General features: G+C 40.7%; 3 protein-coding genes across 3 annotated transcripts; 1 reads left to right on the forward strand and 2 right to left on the reverse strand.

Moving 5' to 3' along the window:
* Positions 1-77: 77 nt before the first annotated feature.
* gtf2h3 (general transcription factor IIH, polypeptide 3) lies at positions 78-5,629 on the reverse strand. The gene is made up of 13 exons (XM_008294431.1): positions 5,411-5,629; positions 5,188-5,267; positions 4,991-5,097; positions 4,124-4,266; positions 3,879-3,941; positions 2,299-2,328; positions 2,173-2,201; positions 2,000-2,074; positions 1,862-1,915; positions 1,043-1,111; positions 820-955; positions 671-707; positions 78-516 (listed from the first exon to the last, which is right to left on the reverse strand). Exons 1-13 carry the CDS (start codon positions 5,418-5,420, stop codon positions 447-449), a joined length of 903 nt encoding a protein of 300 aa, XP_008292653.1. The 5' UTR covers positions 5,421-5,629; the 3' UTR covers positions 78-446.
* A 1,004-nt stretch (positions 5,630-6,633) lies between these two features.
* LOC103366654 (Rieske domain-containing protein-like) lies at positions 6,634-9,803 on the reverse strand. The gene is made up of 4 exons (XM_008294432.1): positions 9,502-9,803; positions 8,191-8,430; positions 8,027-8,061; positions 6,634-7,793 (listed from the first exon to the last, which is right to left on the reverse strand). The coding sequence occupies exons 2-4, from the start codon at positions 8,402-8,404 to the stop codon at positions 7,506-7,508; spliced, it is 537 nt and encodes a 178-aa protein (XP_008292654.1). The 5' UTR covers positions 8,405-8,430; positions 9,502-9,803; the 3' UTR covers positions 6,634-7,505.
* Positions 9,804-13,264: 3,461 nt separating this feature from the next.
* On the forward strand, positions 13,265-21,558 carry LOC103366655 (kinesin-like protein KIF24). The gene is made up of 14 exons (XM_008294433.1): positions 13,265-13,350; positions 13,435-13,921; positions 14,096-14,325; positions 14,592-14,754; positions 14,919-15,016; positions 15,192-15,410; positions 15,745-15,832; positions 16,442-16,563; positions 16,729-16,834; positions 16,943-17,014; positions 17,139-17,248; positions 17,429-19,945; positions 20,117-20,210; positions 20,319-21,558. Exons 1-14 carry the CDS (start codon positions 13,292-13,294, stop codon positions 20,511-20,513), a joined length of 4,560 nt encoding a protein of 1,519 aa, XP_008292655.1. The 5' UTR covers positions 13,265-13,291; the 3' UTR covers positions 20,514-21,558.
* The last annotated feature ends 241 nt before the right edge of the window (positions 21,559-21,799 follow it).

A 21,799-nucleotide genomic window follows, 5' to 3' on the forward strand; every position in this document is an offset into this window, starting at 1 on the left:
TTCAGCAAAAAAAAAAGTCCTGAATCTGAACAGATATTGTTGTTCCCACTTTGATCAATATGACAAAACACTGAACATTTATAAGAACATTGTGAGTTTTATTATATAAAAAGGACATCATCAAAAGCAGTGACTCCATTTACATGGAACCTGGTGGAGCTTTACTCAGCATCCGTTTCTATCAATGTGAACAAAATGTTTAACATTTTTCAGCAACTATTACTGACTGACCAAAATTTGATATGATGAGAATACTTAAGTGAATCATCAGTGTCCCTGCACAGGAAAAGAGTGTCAGTGTTGGTCCATATGTTTATATGGTTGTACTGCCTCAGAGGCATTCATAGGATCTCACTGAATCTAGTTAGAAATACACACAAAAAAATAGTATACTCTGAATATCACAAAGGGGAAACTAAAGTCACAACAGTAGCGTAGAAACAAAGTCACATGGTTTGCTTGAGTTTCTTCTTTTTAGGCTTAACCATCTGTGGTAGTTGGATTTTGAAGGCAGTCCTGAAAAGAAAAGAGTTTAGACAATATTAATGTAAATAAATGTAATCACATTGCATGATGTCAGATGTTTTACCAAAACAATTCAGAGGAAATACATTTTGCTTCTGCTTCAAGACATGCTATAAACATATTTATATAAAAAAAAAGGACTCACTCGCATGTTGTACAAATGGGGCTGAAGTTGCAGAATACTTGAAGGAAAGACAGGAGAGAGTGTCACCACAAAAACACGCCGCAGCTTTTACCAGTAATGTAATGATTGTTGTTAAGTCTGTGTTTCTTTAAACTGGGAATCCCACTCACTTGACAGGCAAACTGAGCACACGTAACCGATTTCAATGAGGTTACGGTGGCAGAAACAAGCAGCTCTGTAGTCCACGTGAGCAGGCGGCGGCAGCACCAGCTGTGAACGCTGCTCCGAGTCGGGCAGGAACACCCACTGTTCAGAACACGAAAGTCATCAACACAAACCAGCTGCTTTTACTTTTAAATGAGAGAAATGTGTCAAACTGTAGTAGACACTCACCAAAAGATACTGTGCCAGGGCAACTCTCTGTGGTATCTTCAGGTACAATCCTCCAGTTATATCACAAGCCTAAAAAACAGAGAGTTTTAAAGTTGGGTCGCGGGGGTTGGAATCTATCCCGGCTGACTTAGGGTGAAGGCAGAGACAGGTCACCAGTCTATCACAGGACTACACTCAGACACAGACAACCAAGCACACTCACATTCACACCTACGGACAATTTAGAATCACCAATTAACCTCAACATGTTTTTGGACTGTAGCCCTGTGATAGACTGGCGACCTGTCCAGGGTGTCCCCTGCCTTCGCCCTAAGTCAGCTGGGATAGGCTCCAGCCCCCCCGCGACCCTCGTGAGGATTAAGCGGTGTATAGATAATGGATGGATGGATGTTTTTGGACTGCGTGGGAGGAAGCTGGAGAACCCGGAGAGAACCCACGCTGCATCAGGAGAACATGCAAACTCCACACAGAAAGATCGACGCGAACCGGCGACCTTCTTGCTCTGAGGTAACGGTGCTAACCACCGCTCCACCTTGCAGCCCAGTAGTGAACAAGAAAGTACAAAAATGTAACTGTAAAGTGTATGGAAGTGGAAGCATAAAGTAACAAAATGTAAAAACTTATAAGTACAAATACCTCAAAATAAACTTCAAGTACAATTACACTTGCGGAAATGTGCTTAGTGACTTTCCACCAGTGCTATTACTGTCTATACATAAGTAGTTCTGTGGTTCAGCTCTTACTATCTTGTCTTCCAGGGTGTTGTGCTGTTAAACTGCAATAATGTGTATATAAGGGAATACTGTGTAAAACATGTACCTGCTGAAGGAGTCCAGACTCTGAGTCCAACACACAGGCATCAATCAGGATGTTCTGTTTTAAAACACAAAAACATTTTAAAAAACAAATATGAGAAACAAGTGATAAAACAACAGACAGTCTGATCTATGAATGTACCTGTTTTTGAGCTGCAAAAATCACATTCATGAAGTTCATGTACTGGCGGGCGCAGTCCTCAGCAGCTTTTATCACCTGCACAGTGCAACAAATATGCAGAGTGTGTTAGACTGTGTTCAAAGTCAGGTGAAGGAAACAAAAGTATTCATGAAATTAGACCATTAAGGATTTACCAATATTCTTGATTTAATCTCCTGTCCCACTAAAAAAAAGAAGACAAAACATACATTACTGAGTGTTACAAGAAAAACTAAACTCAATGAGGGGCATCATTAAGTTTACATTAAAAAAATAATTACCTTCCAAGTCTTTTGAGACCCTGTTAACATCTGGATATTAAAGGTTTAAGGAAAATACTGGAAACTGTGCAGCCACAAATATACAGAATCTATTTCTATCTTCATATAGAAAAAACTGTGAACAAAAAAATCTGCAGTCATTTCTTTTAGCATGACCAGAAAAGTACAAAACAGTATGAGCACACTTTGAACACTCTGACAACCACTGCACAACATTTGTCAACAACAACAATGCATAAACTTAAAGTTACTGTCACAATGTGTTACACACAGTAAATGAATATGAAATGAACATGCACATGTTAAAATAGGATTGCTGCAAAAAAAGGTGCAAATATATACTCGTGCAATATCCTGCCTCTGTCTGTCCTTACATTTCTTTACATGATAGGCGACTTGTAACTTTAGTACAAGCATTCATCTCTTCTCTTCCTGCTCTCAACGAAGGCGGACGCTTTTCTCTCTCGCTCCCTCCCTTGCCCTTATCTGCCCTGCTTGCTGCTCTTTGTCTTGTGCTGTCTGTCTGAAACTATCAGAGCCTCTCTCTGCATTTCTCTCCAAAACCTGAAATCATGAGTTTGATCAGCTGGTCTCTCAACGCAACTGATCACATTTTCTCAGTGAGAAAACCGGGCAAAGGAGATCCTGCATGCCCTGACGGAACGTTTTCAGCGGGATACATGATGGACTCCTGGAAGGAGCGGAGGGTCGTGTGCCTCTCTATACTTTCCATGGAGGATGTTGAAGACATCTACATAATGGGGATGATGATAACAGGCTTCCTGCTGTTTGGAGTTTGCTGGTTCCTGATTTATCGCAAAGTTCAGAAGGTGATGGCAGCAGTTTCAGCAATTGAGAAGCTGCCCGTCATGGAGGGAATGCTTCGGGCTGTCAACTCTCAGACTCAAGCGATATGCAAAAATAATCGCAGAATGGAAGAACTGATTCGCAAGATGGACACCACCTTGGAGCGGTTGAACAGACCGATCCGGTTGCAATGGGCCATCAATTTCGGCTTTTTGGATCACAGAGAGAACCAGTGGGACTTTAAGACTGACGGTAAATTGCAGAGTCGGCCTGACCCAAAACAATCTTCTTTATCTTCATTCGGCTCCCCCACTTCGGCCTTGGAAGGCTGATATCTCTCCACTTCTCCTGGATGTTATGCAGACAGATGCTCTGGCCCCTCCCCACCCCCCTCCTTCTCCTGTGAACTTTGTCTCTGGATCAGAACTCTTTGAGGTCATCTCCACGGCAACGGCCGTGTCTCGTCACCAGCATCAGACGGCAGAGACAATGTTGAGTCTGGGCAGCGATGAAGTCCATGGGCTCACACATACACATACACAAAGACAGTTTCTCCCTCCTGTCTCCCCCCGTTATTGGTCACTGTCTTTTTATGTTTCTTGGACGGGATGTAACTGGTAATTTCGTTGCTCTGTACTTGTGACGTGCAATGACAATAAAGTTCTGACTGACTGAGATGTGAGTTTGTTACTTCACTTTTTCTTAGCTTATGATTAAAATTTATTACACATCATAAATGACAAAACTGGAAGCAGTTTCCATTGAAAGGATACAGCAGAGAGCTTTAGCCAGAGATCCAGCCAACAGAGTGTCAGTTGAATTTCCCCTCACTTCAGCTGTAATCACATTAAATGCATAGTGAGCTTTAAGGAGTCCCCAACACTATACAGCATCAAATAAATACCTGAAAAAGAAACTGTAAATACATTGCAGTGATTGCAAAAAACATTTTTCTTTGCTTTCATTATGTTGAAAAAACTTGAATTCTGAAATTCTAGTCCCAGAAAAATGGACTTACTTCGTGACATAACATTCCTGATCTCTTCAGCAATGAGGTTGTTGGCGACAGCCAGGAGTTCGTATTTTCCATCACCACTGGAGGATGCGTCATCGCCACCGCTGTCACCGGTTCTCCAGCTCTTACTGGGATACAAGAAGTGACTGAAATAAAGAGAGTAACAGGGATGTGCATATTAGAACAAAGTCACAGTCACAGTCTGCAAAGACAAAGTTCTGCTTCACAAATATTTCTTTACGTTTTGGGACTGGCACCAAATCTTTGCTTTTTTTTGAAATATTGAATCATAAAACATTCTTATGTTTCAAACAGTTATTTGAATTAAACTATGTACGAAGGAGAGGAAGTTGGTGGCAAAACAAACTAAGTTGATCTGAGAAGACGCTCACTGTCAAGTAAATATAATGGAGTGAAGTTTTTCTTCTTAGCCATTGTGAAATATTACAATGAAATAAGCAAATTAAAAGCAGCTTTAAATGATTCAGATATAAAACATCACGTTACACTTATGATCTTTTCCAGAGCTCAATCCCAGATATTGTCTTCAGGGTTTAGAGATTAAAGCCCTGATTAAAAGGTGTGCAACTAAAGAGTGCAACTGCTATTCCTTAGACAGATTTTATTTGTGTATCTTAATCTCTGTGTTGTTACAATGTGCTTTACTTTTATCCATCATCAACTGTTGTCATGCCTGATTCTAGAGTCATTTTTAACTTTATAATGCTGTGCCTTCTTGACCAGGTCTCCCCAAAACAAGACAACGTACTCTAAAGGGACCACCTGGTTAAATAAATACATGAAAATAAATACTGAGTGCACCACGTTAGATGTAGTGTTACTTTTCAGCGCTTGGACCTGCTGTGTTACCTGTCCTGACAGTGACTTGCAATGACAGCCAGCCTGTTAGTTCTGGTCATGGCCATGTGGGAGTTTCCCATCACCATGACTGCATCCAGACACTTGGACAGGGTGAACTGGAGACAAGAGGGCAGTGGGAGCTGTTTAACTATTAGCTACGTTAAAGAACTACACAGTCAAACTAATACTGGACATAACGGTGATACCTGCGGTTCACGTTGAGCCTGTTGCCCCCACCATATCGGGTTTACATCCACGACGATGACCAGCAGGTTGACTTCATCCTCTGCAGAATAATTGAAAGCATTTTAGCAAAATACGTCTCGGCGGTGATGAAGCTCACCAACCATCCTCCTCCTTATACAAAACAATATAGGAAAAAAAACAAAAATAAGCAACTTATTAACAGCCAGACACAACTCGACATACCTGAAGCCATCACGACCAAAACACCAAACTGTGATATCTCTTCGTTCTGGAGCTTTATTTCCTGTTAGCTTCCATTTCTGAGCTGAAAATTTCCACCGTATTCACAGAGCGGAATGTCTAAAGAGGCTGGCAACGCAAAATTCTGTAAATACTATAATGTTTTGTAAAATACACAATCTTCCCTGTGACAATAACTACATCAGTCGCTCTGACTGAAGGCTGAGTGCGTCATCAGGCTGCGACCTGCTTCTTCTTCTTCCTCGAGACTTCTGGCGGTTAGCAAACATCGATGAAGCGCATTACCGCCACCCACTGGTTGGAGTCTGGACGTAAATACAATATTTTAAAAAAACCGGTTTTAAAAAAGTCGATCAAATTAAGGAGATACTCGACACATAAATACACAAAAGCATTTTAAGTATTTGCTGGATTGCGTAAATATGTATGCATGTGACCCTGTATGCTTCAGGCAGTGCGATTTGTAACTGATCCTCTTTCCTACTTTAATACTGAACTCTCAAACAATAAATGCTGCTTTAATTATATTACCTGAACTCTCTGATGCATTTGTGAAGACCTGGACAAACCTGTGGTAATTATCATTATAGGCCAGTATAGCTCTACTACTTCTCTAATTGTGTAAAACGTGTGGCGTCAGAAAGTGTCCATAGTTGTACTGCTAGTAGAAGACTAATGGTTACTTGAAATACTTGAAGTTCTGCCACTTTCTGGGTCACTGTCCATCTGAACCTTTTTGTCTCCCTCCTATACCTCTTCCAACAAGATTTTAAAGTATCCTGCGCTGTGTGATCTTAACTGTGACCCTGTACAATGATCCAGGAATCCATTAATAGCCATATTCTTCACATTTTCCAACATTTTACTGCATAACAACACAGAACAGGACTTTGTATGAGCTCGACTAAAAGAGTTTATGCAACCAATAAAAAATATTTATTATACGAATGTACAGCAAATGCTGCAGAATTGGATTTGAGTATTTACTCTACAGAATTCACTTGTGGAGACATACAAAAAATCAATCACAATTTCTGCCAAACATAAACATTGTATTTTCCAGTTAATAAATATAAACCACATATTCTACAATCACGTTCTCCTCGTGCAGCGTGGGTTCTCTCCGGGTTCCCCGGCTTCCTCCCACAGTCCAAAAACATGTTGAGGTTAGTTGGTGATTCTAAATTGTCCATATGTGTGAATGTGAGTGTGTTTGGTTGTCTGTCTCTATAGATAATGGATGGATGGATTGATGGATGGAAGGATGGATGCATTTACACAGTTAATATGAACTAATCTGATCAATGTTTGCGGTAATGCCATACTTCAGTGTGTGTGAGAGAAAGAGTCCAGTGTTTCCATAGATAGTTATCTGTAGTTTACTGTAGTACTCACGAGTACCTGACCCAGCACAGGACTCTGCTGTGAAGGTGGAGACATGCGGCGGTGGTGTATTTACAACAAAACAAAAAACAAAAAAAACAAAAAAAAAAACGGGGAAAAAAAAGGAAAGAAATTTGTAAGAGCGGTGGCGAGGATTTAGGAATGATGGCCCGCCACTCCTAAATGAAAATAGAGGAAACACTGCGTTCAATAAATAGGTTGTAAAAGTAAAACTGCAGTCAAGTGTCATTTGTTTACACCGTCACAGCTCCCCGGAGAGCCTGCTGCTGAAAAAAATCCTAGAGGAAACACTGGAGTCGATCACCAATCAGAACAAAAGTTTAGATTCACAAATGAAACATACTGAAATTGTAAACTGTCAAACACATACTGTGCAACACATACTGTGCAACAACTGTCGTATATTTCATCCTAATCATCTTGTCCCAAAATATTTCACGCATTTTTTTTTAGGTTTTTCTTCCTCCCGCATCCGAGACTGGCTCATACTCAACGTGTTGGCTTTTGCAGTTACACACTTCAGAGTTTATCATCTTCTTCTTTCTCTTGAACTAATCTCACCTGTTAGAAGCTTTAGATGTTTCCAAGTGGTAGACAAACAAAGCTTCAAAAATTATCCCTGAAACATTCAAGTATTTTTGATAATCTGATAAATGAATCCTTGAGTCTCCAGCTATTTCCTGGGTTTGGGTTTAGGCTGGGCTTTGAGTCCAGTCCTGTATCTCTCAGTCTGGTAGGTATCTGACTCGATGACCTCGCTGGAGTCGTTCAAAGTTACATATACACCCCCGTTGACCTCTGTGACCTTGTGAATCCTCTGTTTGACACCTTTGGAGCGCCAGTAAGTCCTCAGGGGTCTGACTGTAGGATCATCCACAGCTTGGTAAAGCCCTTCCCCTTCTTCTAGTGTGATCTTGTACTTGTGCCACGGACACACGATGCATAACCTCCCATTAAACTCCTAATGGAGGCACAGCATGAAGGTGATTAGGGAAGAAGATACAATGGAAGCTGTTGGAATTGCAGTATTACTAGAAAATGTGCTATTTATTAGCTATTTCATACACAGGAATGCTTGAACAAGAAACATACTGATAAGTGTTAGACTTGTGGATGGGTTTTTAGAATAATTGGAATTCAAATAGTGTCTGATGTTTTACCACACCTATTCTCATAGAATAGTGGAAAACTCACCTCAATGTCTCCATGCTGTAATGCACCACCTGCATCTGTCAGTGGGAGACAAGTGGGATTATACATACCAGTTTTTCAAACATGTGACAAGTCACTGCAGAGAGTACATTCCACACTTAATGCGCTATGTCAACACAACTGACTCCCACACACTCCGAGCTTACGGTAACAGCGCACATCCATCGCATGAAGCTGTCCCTGGTGGTGAAGGACCAGCACATCCCTGCATCCGTTCACAAGCTTGGTCACACGGCCAGCCTTGACAATGTCCTCCTTCTTTCCAATGAAGTGGGATGTGGGGGTGGTGGTGGAGGAGGAGGGAGGAGGGGGAGACATAGAAGACGAGGACGTCTGGGAAGTCTCCTCCTCAGAGGACATGTTGATGGCTTCTTACAGCAGATGTTCTGGTAGTGAATGAGATTGTTTTTGAGAACATGAATATTAGCAAAATACAAAGGCACACAATGGTTACAGGTTTTATTTAGAGCTCATAGACTCAATCCACACAACGTGAAAAGCACTGTGTTTGTCAACTTGTGCTCATTTCCTGCAGCTTTCTCGTTAACATGTGGCTTTTTAAAAATGGAATTCTGAAATTAATCAAGAGAAGGAACTGATTTCAATAACATTAAGAGTAAAGTATATGCTACGTTTGACTTTCATGGTCAACTGATCATCAATTTATCTTTGTCAGATTGAGCTACAGACAGTTGGTTATGCACTCCATCACTGTGATGGAATGACACGGTTAACACATTGACATTTTCACAAATGGACATAGCAGTTAAACACTCATTTTTTATTTGTTTTTTTCTTTTACCTGTTGCTCTTATTTAAATGTATATATACATATATATGTGTTTCTTGTACAAATACTTTGAGAGCAAAGGAAAAAACAATCTAATTCCTTGTATGAGTTGGGCAATAAATCTAATTCTGAATCATCAGTGGTGGTTGTACACTGACTGAAAGACTATAAATGATGTTTGGAATGTTTCAGCTTCTATCATTTCTCCTTTTATACCGAAGCGAACAAATGACATGTTGCACAAATACTTGAAAAAAAATGGGACTGACATTAACAAAAGAGCAAGTGTGTTGTAGACAGATTGTGAAAGAAAGCTAGAAAACAAACACTTCTGTTTCTCCGTCAGACGTAGCCCTCCCACACAAGCTCACTCATGTCCAGACTAGTTCAGACCATACGAGGAGCACATAACGTCGTGTTTTCTCCACGGACACATCGGTATACACGACTGCACTTTCTCTTTTTAGTCATTTTGCTTTCCTCCAAACAATATCACATAAAAAGCTGGTATTTCCGCAAGTAGAACACATTCTTAAGGGATTAGAAATTGACACATATCATTGCTCAACCTCATCATGAAACACATCACGAGTCAGTAATGAGCAAGACTTCCTCTTTAACTCAGCTCTTACTCTTAACTAACCGATCTAAAATTAATTTATCCCACCTTTCAAGCAATCTGCTTACATCTGTGACTCTGCATGTCACCTCGATGTCTTGCAGCTGGTTGTCCTGGAGGTGTTTCTCACTGGATGCTTCTCTTCTTAGTGGTAACTGGTTGTTTGAGATGCTAACTCGGCTACATGTTAGCAGCGGAAAATAGAATTTATTCCTCTAAAATGACACACAAATAGTGCTTTATCTGTTTCAAACAGACGTGCGTAACAATTTGAATATATAGGAAATTATAAAACGTAAACTACACTGCGAGGTTTCATGAAAGCCACTGGACCGGTGGGTTTGAGCCAATGTTGTGTGTTACATCTAATGTTGTCCCCAGTGAAACCAAATACGGAACGGACCGACGTTAGTTAGACGTAGTTACATCTAAATGAGTTATTTGCTTGTGTTTGTCAAAAGCAACAACAATAATAATAATACAAATATATATTAACATAGATATTATTTTTACCTGTCGTCATGCGTTAAAGCCCTCGAAAATCATATTATACAGTTGTTAAAAAACGTTAGGACCTTATGCTTCTGTTCGAAAAAGTCTGATCTGCTGTTTAGAGTCTAAAACCTTTCTGTCATGTTGAGTGTTTCAAAATGGACATTCTCAGTTTCACAGTATCAGCAGGAGATTTGCACATTTGACAACATCAGAAAAAAAAAACAGAACAAAAAATCCTCAAAAAAGGAAGGGAAGCTTTGAATAGAGACTTTTAAGGGGGGCTGTTAAAAAAAAACTATCATCACCATTGATAACACCTGCTTTAATGGAAAGAACTCAAGTCATATTTCAAAAAGCTTCAGTGAAGTCAGTCTGTGGATCCAAAGCACTGCTCAGTGTAACACTATGTTTTGTCAATCACCTCGCAGCAGAAGATGTGGTTTGACTATTCATTTGGTTCGTTCTATTGTGGGATTATAAGGGTGAACTTCTTCCCACACCAGCACCTACATCTCTTCTCTGGGACAATTTTTAAAGGGCCTGTCACACAAATGTCTATTAAATATAATTTAAGAAAACAAGCATTTACCTTTACATATGATTCTAGTTCTGTAAATCATCACAAATGAGACTAATTCCAAGGTCCACAGTATGAGAACCAGTGGTTTAGCTGCTTGCCCTCACTATGATAATGTGGAACAGGGGTTAAGCATTGACAGAAAGTGGGATGACTGCCAAAAGCACAGATTCTCACATTTTATATTCATTTCACTCTCAAATAACTTGAAAATTAAAGAATGCAACTTCATTTGATACTAAATAAATACATAAATGAATAAATATTGCTATAAAATAAATACATATGGCCATGAAAGAAATCCTGACATTTAAAAAATGATGCAATACATATAGAAACTAATCAACACATTTTAAAAACTTATTATTTTTTTTATTTCATAAAGGACATTTTTCAAAGGACTACTTTACTTATTTGAGGGGATTTTTTATGTTATCATGCCGTAGTTATTTTACCACTCTTATTTCCATCTGTGGTATTTAAATAAGAGGAACATTTGTGAATCTCACCAAAGACTTTATCAGTGCAGCAGGTGTCCCTTCTTCTTCCCACCAGACAGCTCCCTGACATTAACCAAACCAAGAGGAAGAGAGTCAGAACTGTACCTGCAATGGGTACCATGACATAGACTCTATGTTTAGAACCATCAAAATTTTAAGAAAAACAAACAAACAAAATAAAACCCATAATGTCTCTGATCTGACCATATACAGTCTCTAGCTGCTCCACTGCTTTGGCATAACAAAGCCCCAACATTTGAACGTAACAGATAAAAATAAAAGTAGTTATGAAATAAAGGTGGCATAACGAAAAAAAATCCATATAAATTGAATAAAATTCAACAGAAAACATCAGAATTATCAGATTAAAACCTGACAACTACTGGGCCGGACTAAAGCACCAATGTGTCAGGATGCAAACAACTCCTTCACAAACAGAGAATCTATCCCTTTATCTATCTATTACATTGTCAGAGTAAAGCAAATTCGATACATTTGTATTGATCAGTATTGATTATATTGTTCAGAACATAGGCATATAGCATTGTTGTGATGATTTGAACAGATTTCTTGGGGGAAAAATTATTAGAGTGGCAAAACAATCAAATTAATACTACACTATCTATCTATCTATCTATCTATCTATCTATCTATCTATCTATCTATCTATCTATCTATCTATCTATCTATCTATCTATCAAACATAATAGAAAGTGTAAACATATAGCAGCTTTTATGAGGGGTTAAATGCACTGCTTAAAGAAAAAACAAATATCAGTCTCTATGATATTAACAAACCCAGCAGATACACGTCTGTCAGCGTGAGTCTGTCCAACCCAGTCTGCTGTAAAGCCACTAGGTTACTGTCTTAATGGTTTAGTCTGAGGAGGCTTTTTGTCTTAGTGAGTTTGTTGGTGGGCATTAAGCCCTCTGACGGATTATCTCTCTCTGTCATGCTGAACTAAGTGTAATTTGACCGGCTGTCCTTCTGAAATTCAGCCTTTAGTCTGCGAACATTTTACCTCCTGAAAGGCTTCCTGGACCGGATCGGTGCTCGCGCGCAGAGGGACAACACGGCGCTCTGCCTGAAACCGTCGTTGTCGTCATGGAGACCAACTCTGTGTACGGAAATAGTGATACCACTCAAGCTAGCAACTTTGTGAAAAATTAATGCATGTGGTCAGTTCAGTTTGCCGGTTCACATACAATGTTCTCTAAGTTATATTTTGATGCTAAATGAAAGCCTGGAGTGAGTCTGGTAAGTTTATTATTGATTTTTACCTTTAAGAAAAATGTGCTGAGGTTACAGCTAACCAGTTCATACATAAAACTAATTGTTAGCTAAGCAAAGTATGTATATGGTGTTTTGGGGAAATAAGTTTGGCATGATTACTTTCTTTATTTTGGAGTTGTGAGTGTGTTCTGACACTGGTGACAGGACACGACTTCCTCTTTACATTTTGCTCTGCAGCCATAAATATAAACGGAACTCTTTCTGTATATCAGTTTGCAGAAATAACAGTTGCTGAGTCAGTTCATTAAATCCCAACATAGATTCACTGCAGGGACTGTGGCTCAGCCTGCAGAGAATATGGATCTGTTAGGCTGTTGCTCTTTGGATGTGAATGTAAAGCAGTGTGCAGGGGGGGCATAAAAATCTCTTATACCTGAATAAATGAGATGTAAGTTATTAAATTGCTTCTCATAATTATGGCACTGGTTACTTTATCCAGAACCTTGCTGGGAGTGCAAAAAATGAGTCTATCCAAGAAAATCTCTGGTGTACATAAGAGCAGAGTCTCACTCATGCTGTATGGTACTACTACTGCAGCTGCCAACTAATCCACCATAGAAACCAAGGAAGCAACAGTTGCTTGCCTATGTCTGCTATATTTATCATATTTGCAGCTATACAGAAATGTGTGACGACTGCACTGTGCTGTGCTGGCTCCATTCTGACCTAGTGTCAGATTTCAGCAGTATGCCGGCGTCCCGTGCTTTGCTTACCACCACAACAGAGCAGTGTGCTAGTAATGACACAGTGACCGACCATTGGCCATAATTCTGTGACAGAGATCGCTGAGGGAGGGAAAACAGCAAGGACACGCTGTCTTAGAAAAAGTGGTGTGGCTGCAGTAGCCTGCAGTTTGTAGTTTAGCCCATCATCATAGAATTACTGCAGTGTACAATGATTTTTTTTTGCACATCTTGTCTAAAGTGACATGTCTGCCACTCCTAGGGTGATAAAGTAAAGGAAGAGGAGAAAATGACACTTTGCCTGTATGAGTGTCTGAGAGCAGTTGGGCTGCAGCGTCACTATGCGAGGTAGGTACACTCATCCACAAGATGTCCAAACTCACACCTGTCCAGTATTGTACTGTTGGACCCCTTCTGTCTCCTGTCTGTCAGGTTTGCCTCAGTGGGTGTTTGTCGTGCAGCCCACCTGTCAGCGCTGACCATGGAGGACTACCCCCTCCTGGGAATCCGCACTATGCAGGACAGGACTCGTCTTTTTAATCTGGTCCAGCTGGTCAAAACTGTTGACTTGGACAGCCTTGGATATGATGATGGTGATGGTTATGATTATGATGTCGATGGAAGGGATGAAAGCTGTGCTGTAGTGGATAGTAGCTTCAATCATGATGGCTGTGGAAGTCCTGATGAAGATGTAAGTGAGGATGAGAATGACGGTGGAGCTCCTATGAGAAGGCCGAATTCAACTCCTTCCACCAGACCATCACGTGTTTGCAGACGGCTTGATTTCAGTAATGAAACCGCTGATCATCACCAGGAGCTATTTTCTCGTCCTGTGAACACTGTTCATGTCAGTGCAAGTCATGATAGAAGTGAGGAGCCAGTCCAGGGAAAAGAATCAGCCAAACCTGTGCAGCTCGAGCTTGAAGGTGGAAGAACTATGACATGTGGCTGCCATGGGAACAACAACTACAAGCCTTTTGTGCATAGTTGTCCATCTGACTGTCACAAGGGAGGAAACACCAAGCCAGACGTCACGGGAGGGATTTCCATGTACAGCTGTGACACCAGATTACCATCAATGTGTGTGTCATTTCACCAACGAAAATCCAGTCTTGTAACAATGGCATCAAAGACATTCAACAACAAACCATTTGGACACAAAGACAGAAAAATAATCTCTAGGAAGCAAAATCCCTGTACAGAAATGGGCAGTAATGGGGTTATTGGACACATGGTTAAACCAACTCCTGTCTATGAAGCAAAGAGAACAGCTGGCTACAACTACGGACTACCACTAAATTCCCCTCATGCTCTCAACAAAAAGTGAGTAGCGGTTTGAATTGCCCACACTGCTGGCTTCTTAGCTGCAAATAAATATCTCAATTAAAACAGCAATATGTTATTTGAATTTGAGCATAAAAGACTTTAAATGGCGCAAAACACTTACACAGGAACACAGCTTTAAAAATAATTTCCACACTCTTTAATGACTGCAGCTATTTACATTATATAGTTCGCATGTAAGCATTGTTTTCTGTGGACTTGATCATGCCAATTTTGACTGTAATGTGTGTGTTTGTGTGTATCAGGTACGCCGGGAAGCAGCGGATTAGTGTGTGTGTGAGAAAAAGACCTCTGACACGTGCAGAGAGCAGAAGAGGAGAGGCAGATGTTGTGACAACTCCAGGTGGAGAGTGTGTGATTGTTCATGAAGGCAAAGAGGCCGTGGATCTCACACAATACATACTTCAGGTACATGCACAGAACAGAGACAATGACAAATCACTGTAATATAGCACAAGTTCCATCACTGGAATGCTAAGGTGGATTTATACTTTTAGGCCACTTTGTCAGGTCATTACTCTTGTTTTTTTTTTTACTCATGCCTTGCCTCTTGCTCTTTCTTGTCCCAACAGCACAGGTTCTACTTTGACCAGGTTTTTGGAGAGGAGAGTTCTAATGAGGAGGTGTATCACAGAACAGCATATCCTCTGGTGCAGCACATGCTCAGCGGGTAAGTTAACACCGATGTAACTCACTTACAGAAGTGTGTATGTTGTCATCATGCCAGCTTTTCTGTCCATATGAGTCCATGTTAGAGCTTGGAGCTCATGTTTTTTTTTTTTGCTCTTTGTTTCAATCTGTGTCTCCCTACTCCATCTAAATGTTTGTCTTGTGTGTGTCCATAGAGGCAAGGCCACCTGCTTTGCATATGGCCAGACAGGTGCAGGGAAGACTCACACAATGCTGGGTTCATCTCCCAGGAAACCGGGCTTGTATGCTCTGGCAGTTCGGGACATTTTTGCTCACCTGGCCACCAGACGCACTCACTCATCCCTGCTGGTGTATGTCAGCTTCTTTGAGATCTACTGTGGTCAGCTGTATGACCTGTTGGACCACAGAAAAAGGTCTGTGTTTTGTTGTGTTGTGTTAAAAGAGCGTAATAATTTCTGAAATGGAGATTGTACTAAGGGAAGACAGAAAAATAGTATGTGATTTAAAAAAAAAAAGATGAAATCGTCTTGACTTTAGCAGCTTAGCTTAGCCACCATTTGCTATTTACCTGATTAGAATGAATTTTATAAGATATGTTTTAAATTTTAACTTATTTCCTGAAGCTTTCCCATTGACATTATTAATGGTTTTGTCTTAAAAATTACTGTCGTCTGGATATTGTTAAAGTTTGATTTGAGTTTCTTCTCTCTATCTTAATCTTTCACTTTTTCTTTCTTCCCACTGGAGGTTATTTGCCAGGGAGGATGGACAGAAAGTGGTTCACATTATGGGGCTGCGTGATGTCAGAGTGGACTCAGTTGGCTCGCTGTTGGAGGTTCGACCCTTTCCTTAAAATTTAGATCATGCAGCTACTGTTGTAATGAGAACACCTTAACCTTTAGAATACATTAATACAAAGACTTTAATTCCAAAAAAGACATTTAAACACACTGCAACACTTATGGTAAAGCACAAAAACTGTCATTCTGTTCTGTAATATTAGTTTATTAATGAGGAAGCTGTAGAGGTAGATGGGAAACAAGAGAAGAGTATGACATCAAGAGGTGCATATATGGGCGATGCACTTTAATGAGTAGGCTCTAAAGAGGCCCCAAATCATCTTTTTTAGTTGCAATCACTTTTCAAATGTTTTTTTCCTGAAAGCATCTATTGTGTTTTCAGGTGCCGAATGTTAAGATGAGTACAGCATATGCTAAAATCTAATTTTAACTGTATCACGGCCTTGTGGTCATCTTATTGTGTACGTTCATCTTCATAGATGTACCAGAAGACTTTGCAGAGCCAAGAAAACTCTAAGAAATAGCAAATTCTAGGATTTTTCTCATTTGAAGTTGTATCTATTGTAATCTCTTTAAACATATCTCCATATATTTGTTTCTCACCTTTCTGTCACTTTCCTGTATTCTTTGCTGCTCTTACAAAGGTGATTTCACAGGGCACAGAGGAGCGAACACAGGGGATGAGTGGTGTCAATCCACTCTCCTCTCGTTCCCATGCCTTGCTTCAGATTCAGCTTCGAGACCACAATCAGCAGATAGCGGGCAGGTAAGTGACACCAAATCTGTTTTATTATATTGTTGGGTTAGGGTGTTCATACTTTGTGTCTTTTCTCCATGAGACAATAGTAGACTGATCGACTCGTAGATCAAATAAGATCAATATAGTGTAAAATGAACTAAGAAGCGTGTGTGCTTGTGTGTTTGCATGTAGGATGTGGTTCGTGGACCTTGCAGGAAGTGAAAGGGCATCAGATGCCAAAGAGCCAGACAGGCAGAGTCGTATGGAGGGAGCTGAGATCAACCAGAGTCTTTTGGCTGTAAGCTGTGCAGATACAGTCTCACGCAGTCAAATATCTCAAATAAAACTCAAAGACATTTATGAACGTGTGCTCTTTCTTATTTGCTTTTTTTTTTTTTTTCCTCAGCTAAAAGAATGCATCCGGTCCCTTGATCAAGAGCAATCACACACACCTTTCAGACAAAGCAAACTTACCCAGGTAGTAAGACTGACGTAACTTGTCGTACAAGTGTGCATTACTTTCATGGCTGATTTTCTTGATTTTCCACTTTGAGAAATAAACTGTCGTGTTTGATTATTGAACTACTTCATTCTTGTTCTAGGTTTTGAGAGACTCGTTTGTTGGTGATTCAATGACATGCATGATTGCCAACATTTCACCTGGTCACACAGCAACTGAACACACACTGAATACACTGAGATATGCCGATCGGTAAGTGCTTTGTGAGTGTGTGTGTGTGTGTGTGTGTATCGCTGGAAATACTTAGGCCTCTTGTTTTAATTTATATGACTTTGTTTTTATTTTAATCTTGCTCCCACTGTACTGAACCTCGGCTGTGGTGACAATGATCACTGTCTGCTATCTAAAACGACATGTGTGCTTTATTTGTAGAGTGAAGGAGTTGAGGGGACAAGGAGGACTTAGAGGAAGAAGAAGAGGCAAGACAGTGCCCTCCCCCAAACATAACCTGGCAACCAACAGCAGCAGCAGCAGCAGCAGCAGCAGTGGTAGTAATGCTGGCCTCCGAGGGAAAAGCCCCCCTAAAAAGCCAAAGTTAGGGGGGCAAAAGGATTATTTTGCTCCCACCACACCTACTGCAAGGTTACCTGCGGGGGGCGCAATTCTCTGCTCCACACCGAAGAACAGCAGGTGTGGGAAGGACACAAATGCAAGGGGCAGGAAAGGGATTGGACTTGAACATGTCACACCAGTTGGAGGTTGGCTGAGAATGGGTGACAAGAGGCAAGAGACTAAGGGAGCAGGTGAAAGAGAAGCTAGAAGAATAGAAAATGTGAAGTATGCAAGTATTTGTAGTCAATCTGTAAGTGAGCAAAGTGCCAGGCCAGAGCTGGTTTTGGGACAGCAGGTTCACTCATGGAAGGTGCATAAAGCTAAAGCAGCCCATGAAGATGACTTTTTATCTGGATTCTACAACGGACAAAACAGGAACCAGGAATGCACTTTGAAAGGGGGAAGAGGAGAGGAAAGACAATTGGAAGAAATAAGAAAACAAGTCAAAAGCAGGAGAGACACAAGTAGTGGAGCAGAAAAACTCAGAGTAAGAGATTTACAAAAGGCTGATGAAAGGGATAAGGAGAGGGCGAGGCATCTGAGAAGGTATCATGAGCAGCTGCAGCAGTTTATACCCTCATCCACTTCTTCATCTGCCCATCCCTTCTCACCCTCCACATCTTTCTCTTCCTCTACTCAGGGCTCTCTCACTTCTTCCGTTTCTCCATCTTCTCTCCAACACTCATCCTGCCTCTCAGTTTCTGCCCCTGTGGATCCTGGTTTGGAGGAGGTTTTAAATGCATACGCAGCCAGGGTTGAGGTTAGGGCTGATGGTAATAGAGCACAGCAGCCGTCTCCCAGTGGTGAGATTCACTTACAAACTGAAACCTCTACAGTCTCCAATAACAGTAATGATGAGGATGCTCATAGTCACAGTGGTGGTGATAGTGAAAACTGGAGGGTATCTTGGGAAAGACAATTTGAAGAGGACAGGGGTGAAAGTGAGAAGAGGAGCTCAATGAAGGCAACCAGTGACACAAGAGTAAGGACGGAAGATGGGGCGCCAGCTGGGATGGACGGGGGACAGAGGAGGTGGGCATGGGTGCCAACAACCAAGAGAGAGCCGGCAAATAGGATGACATGTGCATTTCCAGCACATGTCCAGGCACAATTATCTTACAGCTGTGATTCAAAAGACAGAAGAGAAGTAGGCGTGAAAGGACTGGATGCCTCAAATGCCCCAGCTGATGGAGGGTGGAGTATTGAGCAAGGAGGAGCAGCTGACAATTTAGTGTCTGCCCACAGCAACAGTGACAGCAACAGCCTCTTTAACCACTCTGTTTTTCAGTCACCCCATCAGCGAGCTCCTGCAGAACGACCCTTGTCCCCGGTCTGCCAACATACCAACACATTCCAGACCCCAGACGAACTCAGTGATGTCTCACTTGAACTGAAGTGCGCTGAATGCCCTACCAACACACTCCCTCTACCATTGCAAAATAACCCAGGGGCAGTGCCATCAAGCAGCCACAGCAGAGAGAAGGAACCATGGTTTGCTGCTAATGCCAACAGAAGACATTTTTTACGTGCTCAGTCAACTCCATTGCCTCTCACGTCTTCCATCACGCAGATTGGATGGAAAACACCAACTGAGCCCCTTAGCAAACTACCTGAAAATCCATCTTACACTCGGGTTCAGAACTGTCCAGACATCAAAGATAAAATGTCTGATTTACCTCTACAGAAGACTTTTGCAGATTCTTTGAGCTCCATCATGGACCCCCTTAGCATCTCCCTGCTTCAAGTGGACCAACAGGCTGCCACAGTCTCGTTCCTCAAAGGGGACAACAGCAGCGCCTCACTCACAAGTGTGGAGATGGTAGGCAGAGTTGGAGAGGATGAGGACGGAAAATTTCGTCTGTCTCTTTTGGAGCTGCCACAAGCAAAGGCCCACCGTCCTGCCACATCTGAAATGGCCAAAACCCAAACAACACTAGCTCTTGGCAATAAATTCCCAGAATCCCCACTTAGATCCTCTACATGTGATTCTATGCAAACTCCTTCCATGTCTCCCTCTGTCCAACACTTTGGGAACACTACTTCACCCAGTTTACACAATCTGGGGAAAAATGCTACACAAATGGTACCAGAACATGCACTTAATGAGCACATAAACGGACCATCTGCAATTACAACACAACAGCTCGAAAGTGTCTCAGGCCAGTTGGACATAGTGCCAAGCCAGTCAGTCACGGTTCAGTCAAACCACTCCAGCAAGTCAAACATTTCACTTCAACAAAACAATCCTACGCAGTCAAATGGTCAAGAAAGAATGAGCAATCAGCAAACTAGACCAACCATCCCTCTGTTTACGTTGGACGACTTAGACCATGCCAAGTAAGTGCCAGAAGTCTCACTCTTTTGTTAATCAAATCATCCAAAGTTATACTGAACATGTGTTAATCCTACAGCGATAATATAGAACATTTCCTTTTGTGTTTTAGAATAATGGAGTAATCATGAACAAACTCTACATTTCTATGTTTTTGCTAACCTGTCTAACTCCAGGTGGTGTATAGTTGAAGCCCACTGGGAGCAGCTAAAAGAGATGGAGGCTTTATGCCGTAAAGAGGGGAAGCTTCTGTGTCAGCAACCTGATATGGTGAGAATAAATCAAATCCACCATTGTTGGATCAATTAAGTCCTCTTCATTTCTTTATACGTACAGCACACTGTCTGTCCTCACTCTTCCGCAATCATTGTCTTACAGGCGTTTGGGGAGTATGTTCACAAGCTGGAGGAAATCATGGAGAGAAAAGCTTGGTGTGTACGCAGCATGAGAGCTCAGCTGCAGCCATTTCTGATTCCCATTCAGTCTAATCACGCACAAGACCAAGGAGGAAACGGTCATGAGCCAGTCAATTTAATGATACAAGTCAATAAGCAGGAATATTCACATTTTTAGGTACAGCCCATACATACATAGACAAATTCCAGTTATTGGAAGCCATTCTGTTTATGAGTACACAGCATGATTTCAGTGACAACACTACAGAGTGGGTTAGACATGTTAATAATATATGTTTTTAATGTTTAAGTGACCTATGTTTTGTTAGTTATTTGGACACTGGACAGCTACCACTTGATATAAGCGACATCGGACATGTATTACACAAGGATTCTAATGGGAAACTTGCCAAAACATGTTTATCCATGTTTACAATATGATCAAATAATTTAAAGGGATAAATATATCTATTTGTATGTTTGTGCATTCTGCATACTGTTATGTGTGCTTGTTTTTTGTATTCTGTTTACATGCTGATTCAGATGCATATTGTACAGCATGCTTTGAACGTTATACAGATTTAGTTCTTTGGTACACAATTTATTAAGCTAATGGGAATATGTATTACATTACTATGATGTTTGACAGACTGGTATTAAGAATTTATTTTTTTCCAGTCATAGTTAATATGGTGAGGGTCTCTTAGTTTTAAATGATTCGTTTTTGCTCAGTTTGGTCTTGTTTGTTTTGTTTGTTGCTTAAAAACTACTAATTTCGAGCTTTTTCCATATAAATCCCATGGAAATGATCACATGGTCATCTTAAGGAATGGCCTTGGTATCGAACTCTGTCAAAGGCTTCAGTTTCCCTGGTTTGATGCTTAATTTGTGTTTTGTCTACAGCCAGTCTACCATGGACTTAGTCTTGACAAACGCGAGCCCAGCCTGATAGCTTTCTGTTTGACTATGCTCTTCACTAAATCTGTGGTCAGAACACACTGAACCAAAGATGAAACCAATATTTTGTTTACCTTCTTAAAACTTGTGTTCAGGTTGTGACAGAGGTGCTAACTAACAAGTGGCAAAATGATTTGGTGCTACATTTTAAAGATTGTAAGATTTTTTTTGTCTTATTAGAAAACAGTGTAATATATTTTTAAATTAATTTTCAGTTGATTCATTGGAGTTTAATATTGAATTAAATTTGCTTGATAATCACATAATGTGTTCTGGTCTGCGAAATGTTTATTTCCCAAATTAGATGATCTGATGATTATTTTCTGAGCTGACTGTACACAAAAATATTTAACCCAAGTTAAATTCTTTAAATGTCCTCTTTTGGCTTTACCAAATTAAAGGAAAAAAGCAAAATAAAATGTCTTAGTAACATGTTCGGACACCATGTGCTGACTGAAATCTGGTGACTGAGACGGCCATTTTCATCAAACCATTCAATGGCCATGA

The sequence above is a fragment of the Stegastes partitus genome, unplaced genomic scaffold (assembly GCF_000690725.1).
Source record: "Stegastes partitus isolate 25-593 unplaced genomic scaffold, Stegastes_partitus-1.0.2 Scaffold963, whole genome shotgun sequence".
NCBI lineage: Eukaryota > Metazoa > Chordata > Actinopteri > Pomacentridae > Stegastes > Stegastes partitus.

Excerpts from the sequence above, each read along its gene's own strand:
- LOC103366655 (XM_008294433.1), top strand. The coding sequence starts at position 13,292 with ATGACACTTTGCCTGTATGAGTGTCTGAGAGCAGTTGGGCTGCAGCGT. Across the intron at positions 13,922-14,095 it reads CCAAACCTGTGCAGCTCGAG|CACCAACGAAAATCCAGTCT; the intron begins CTTGAAGGTGGA and ends TGTGTGTCATTT. Across the intron at positions 16,835-16,942 it reads TCAACCAGAGTCTTTTGGCT|CTAAAAGAATGCATCCGGTC; the intron begins GTAAGCTGTGCA and ends TTTTTTCCTCAG.
- gtf2h3 (XM_008294431.1), bottom strand. Across the intron at positions 5,098-5,187 it reads AGGCTCAACGTGAACCGCAG|TTCACCCTGTCCAAGTGTCT; the intron begins GTATCACCGTTA and ends TCTTGTCTCCAG. Across the intron at positions 2,075-2,172 it reads AGATTAAATCAAGAATATTG|GTGATAAAAGCTGCTGAGGA; the intron begins GTAAATCCTTAA and ends TGCACTGTGCAG.
- LOC103366654 (XM_008294432.1), bottom strand. The coding sequence starts at position 8,404 with ATGTCCTCTGAGGAGGAGACTTCCCAGACGTCCTCGTCTTCTATGTCT. Across the intron at positions 8,062-8,190 it reads GATGGATGTGCGCTGTTACC|ATGCAGGTGGTGCATTACAG; the intron begins GTAAGCTCGGAG and ends TCCCACTGACAG. Across the intron at positions 7,794-8,026 it reads TACAGCATGGAGACATTGAG|GAGTTTAATGGGAGGTTATG; the intron begins GTGAGTTTTCCA and ends TGCCTCCATTAG.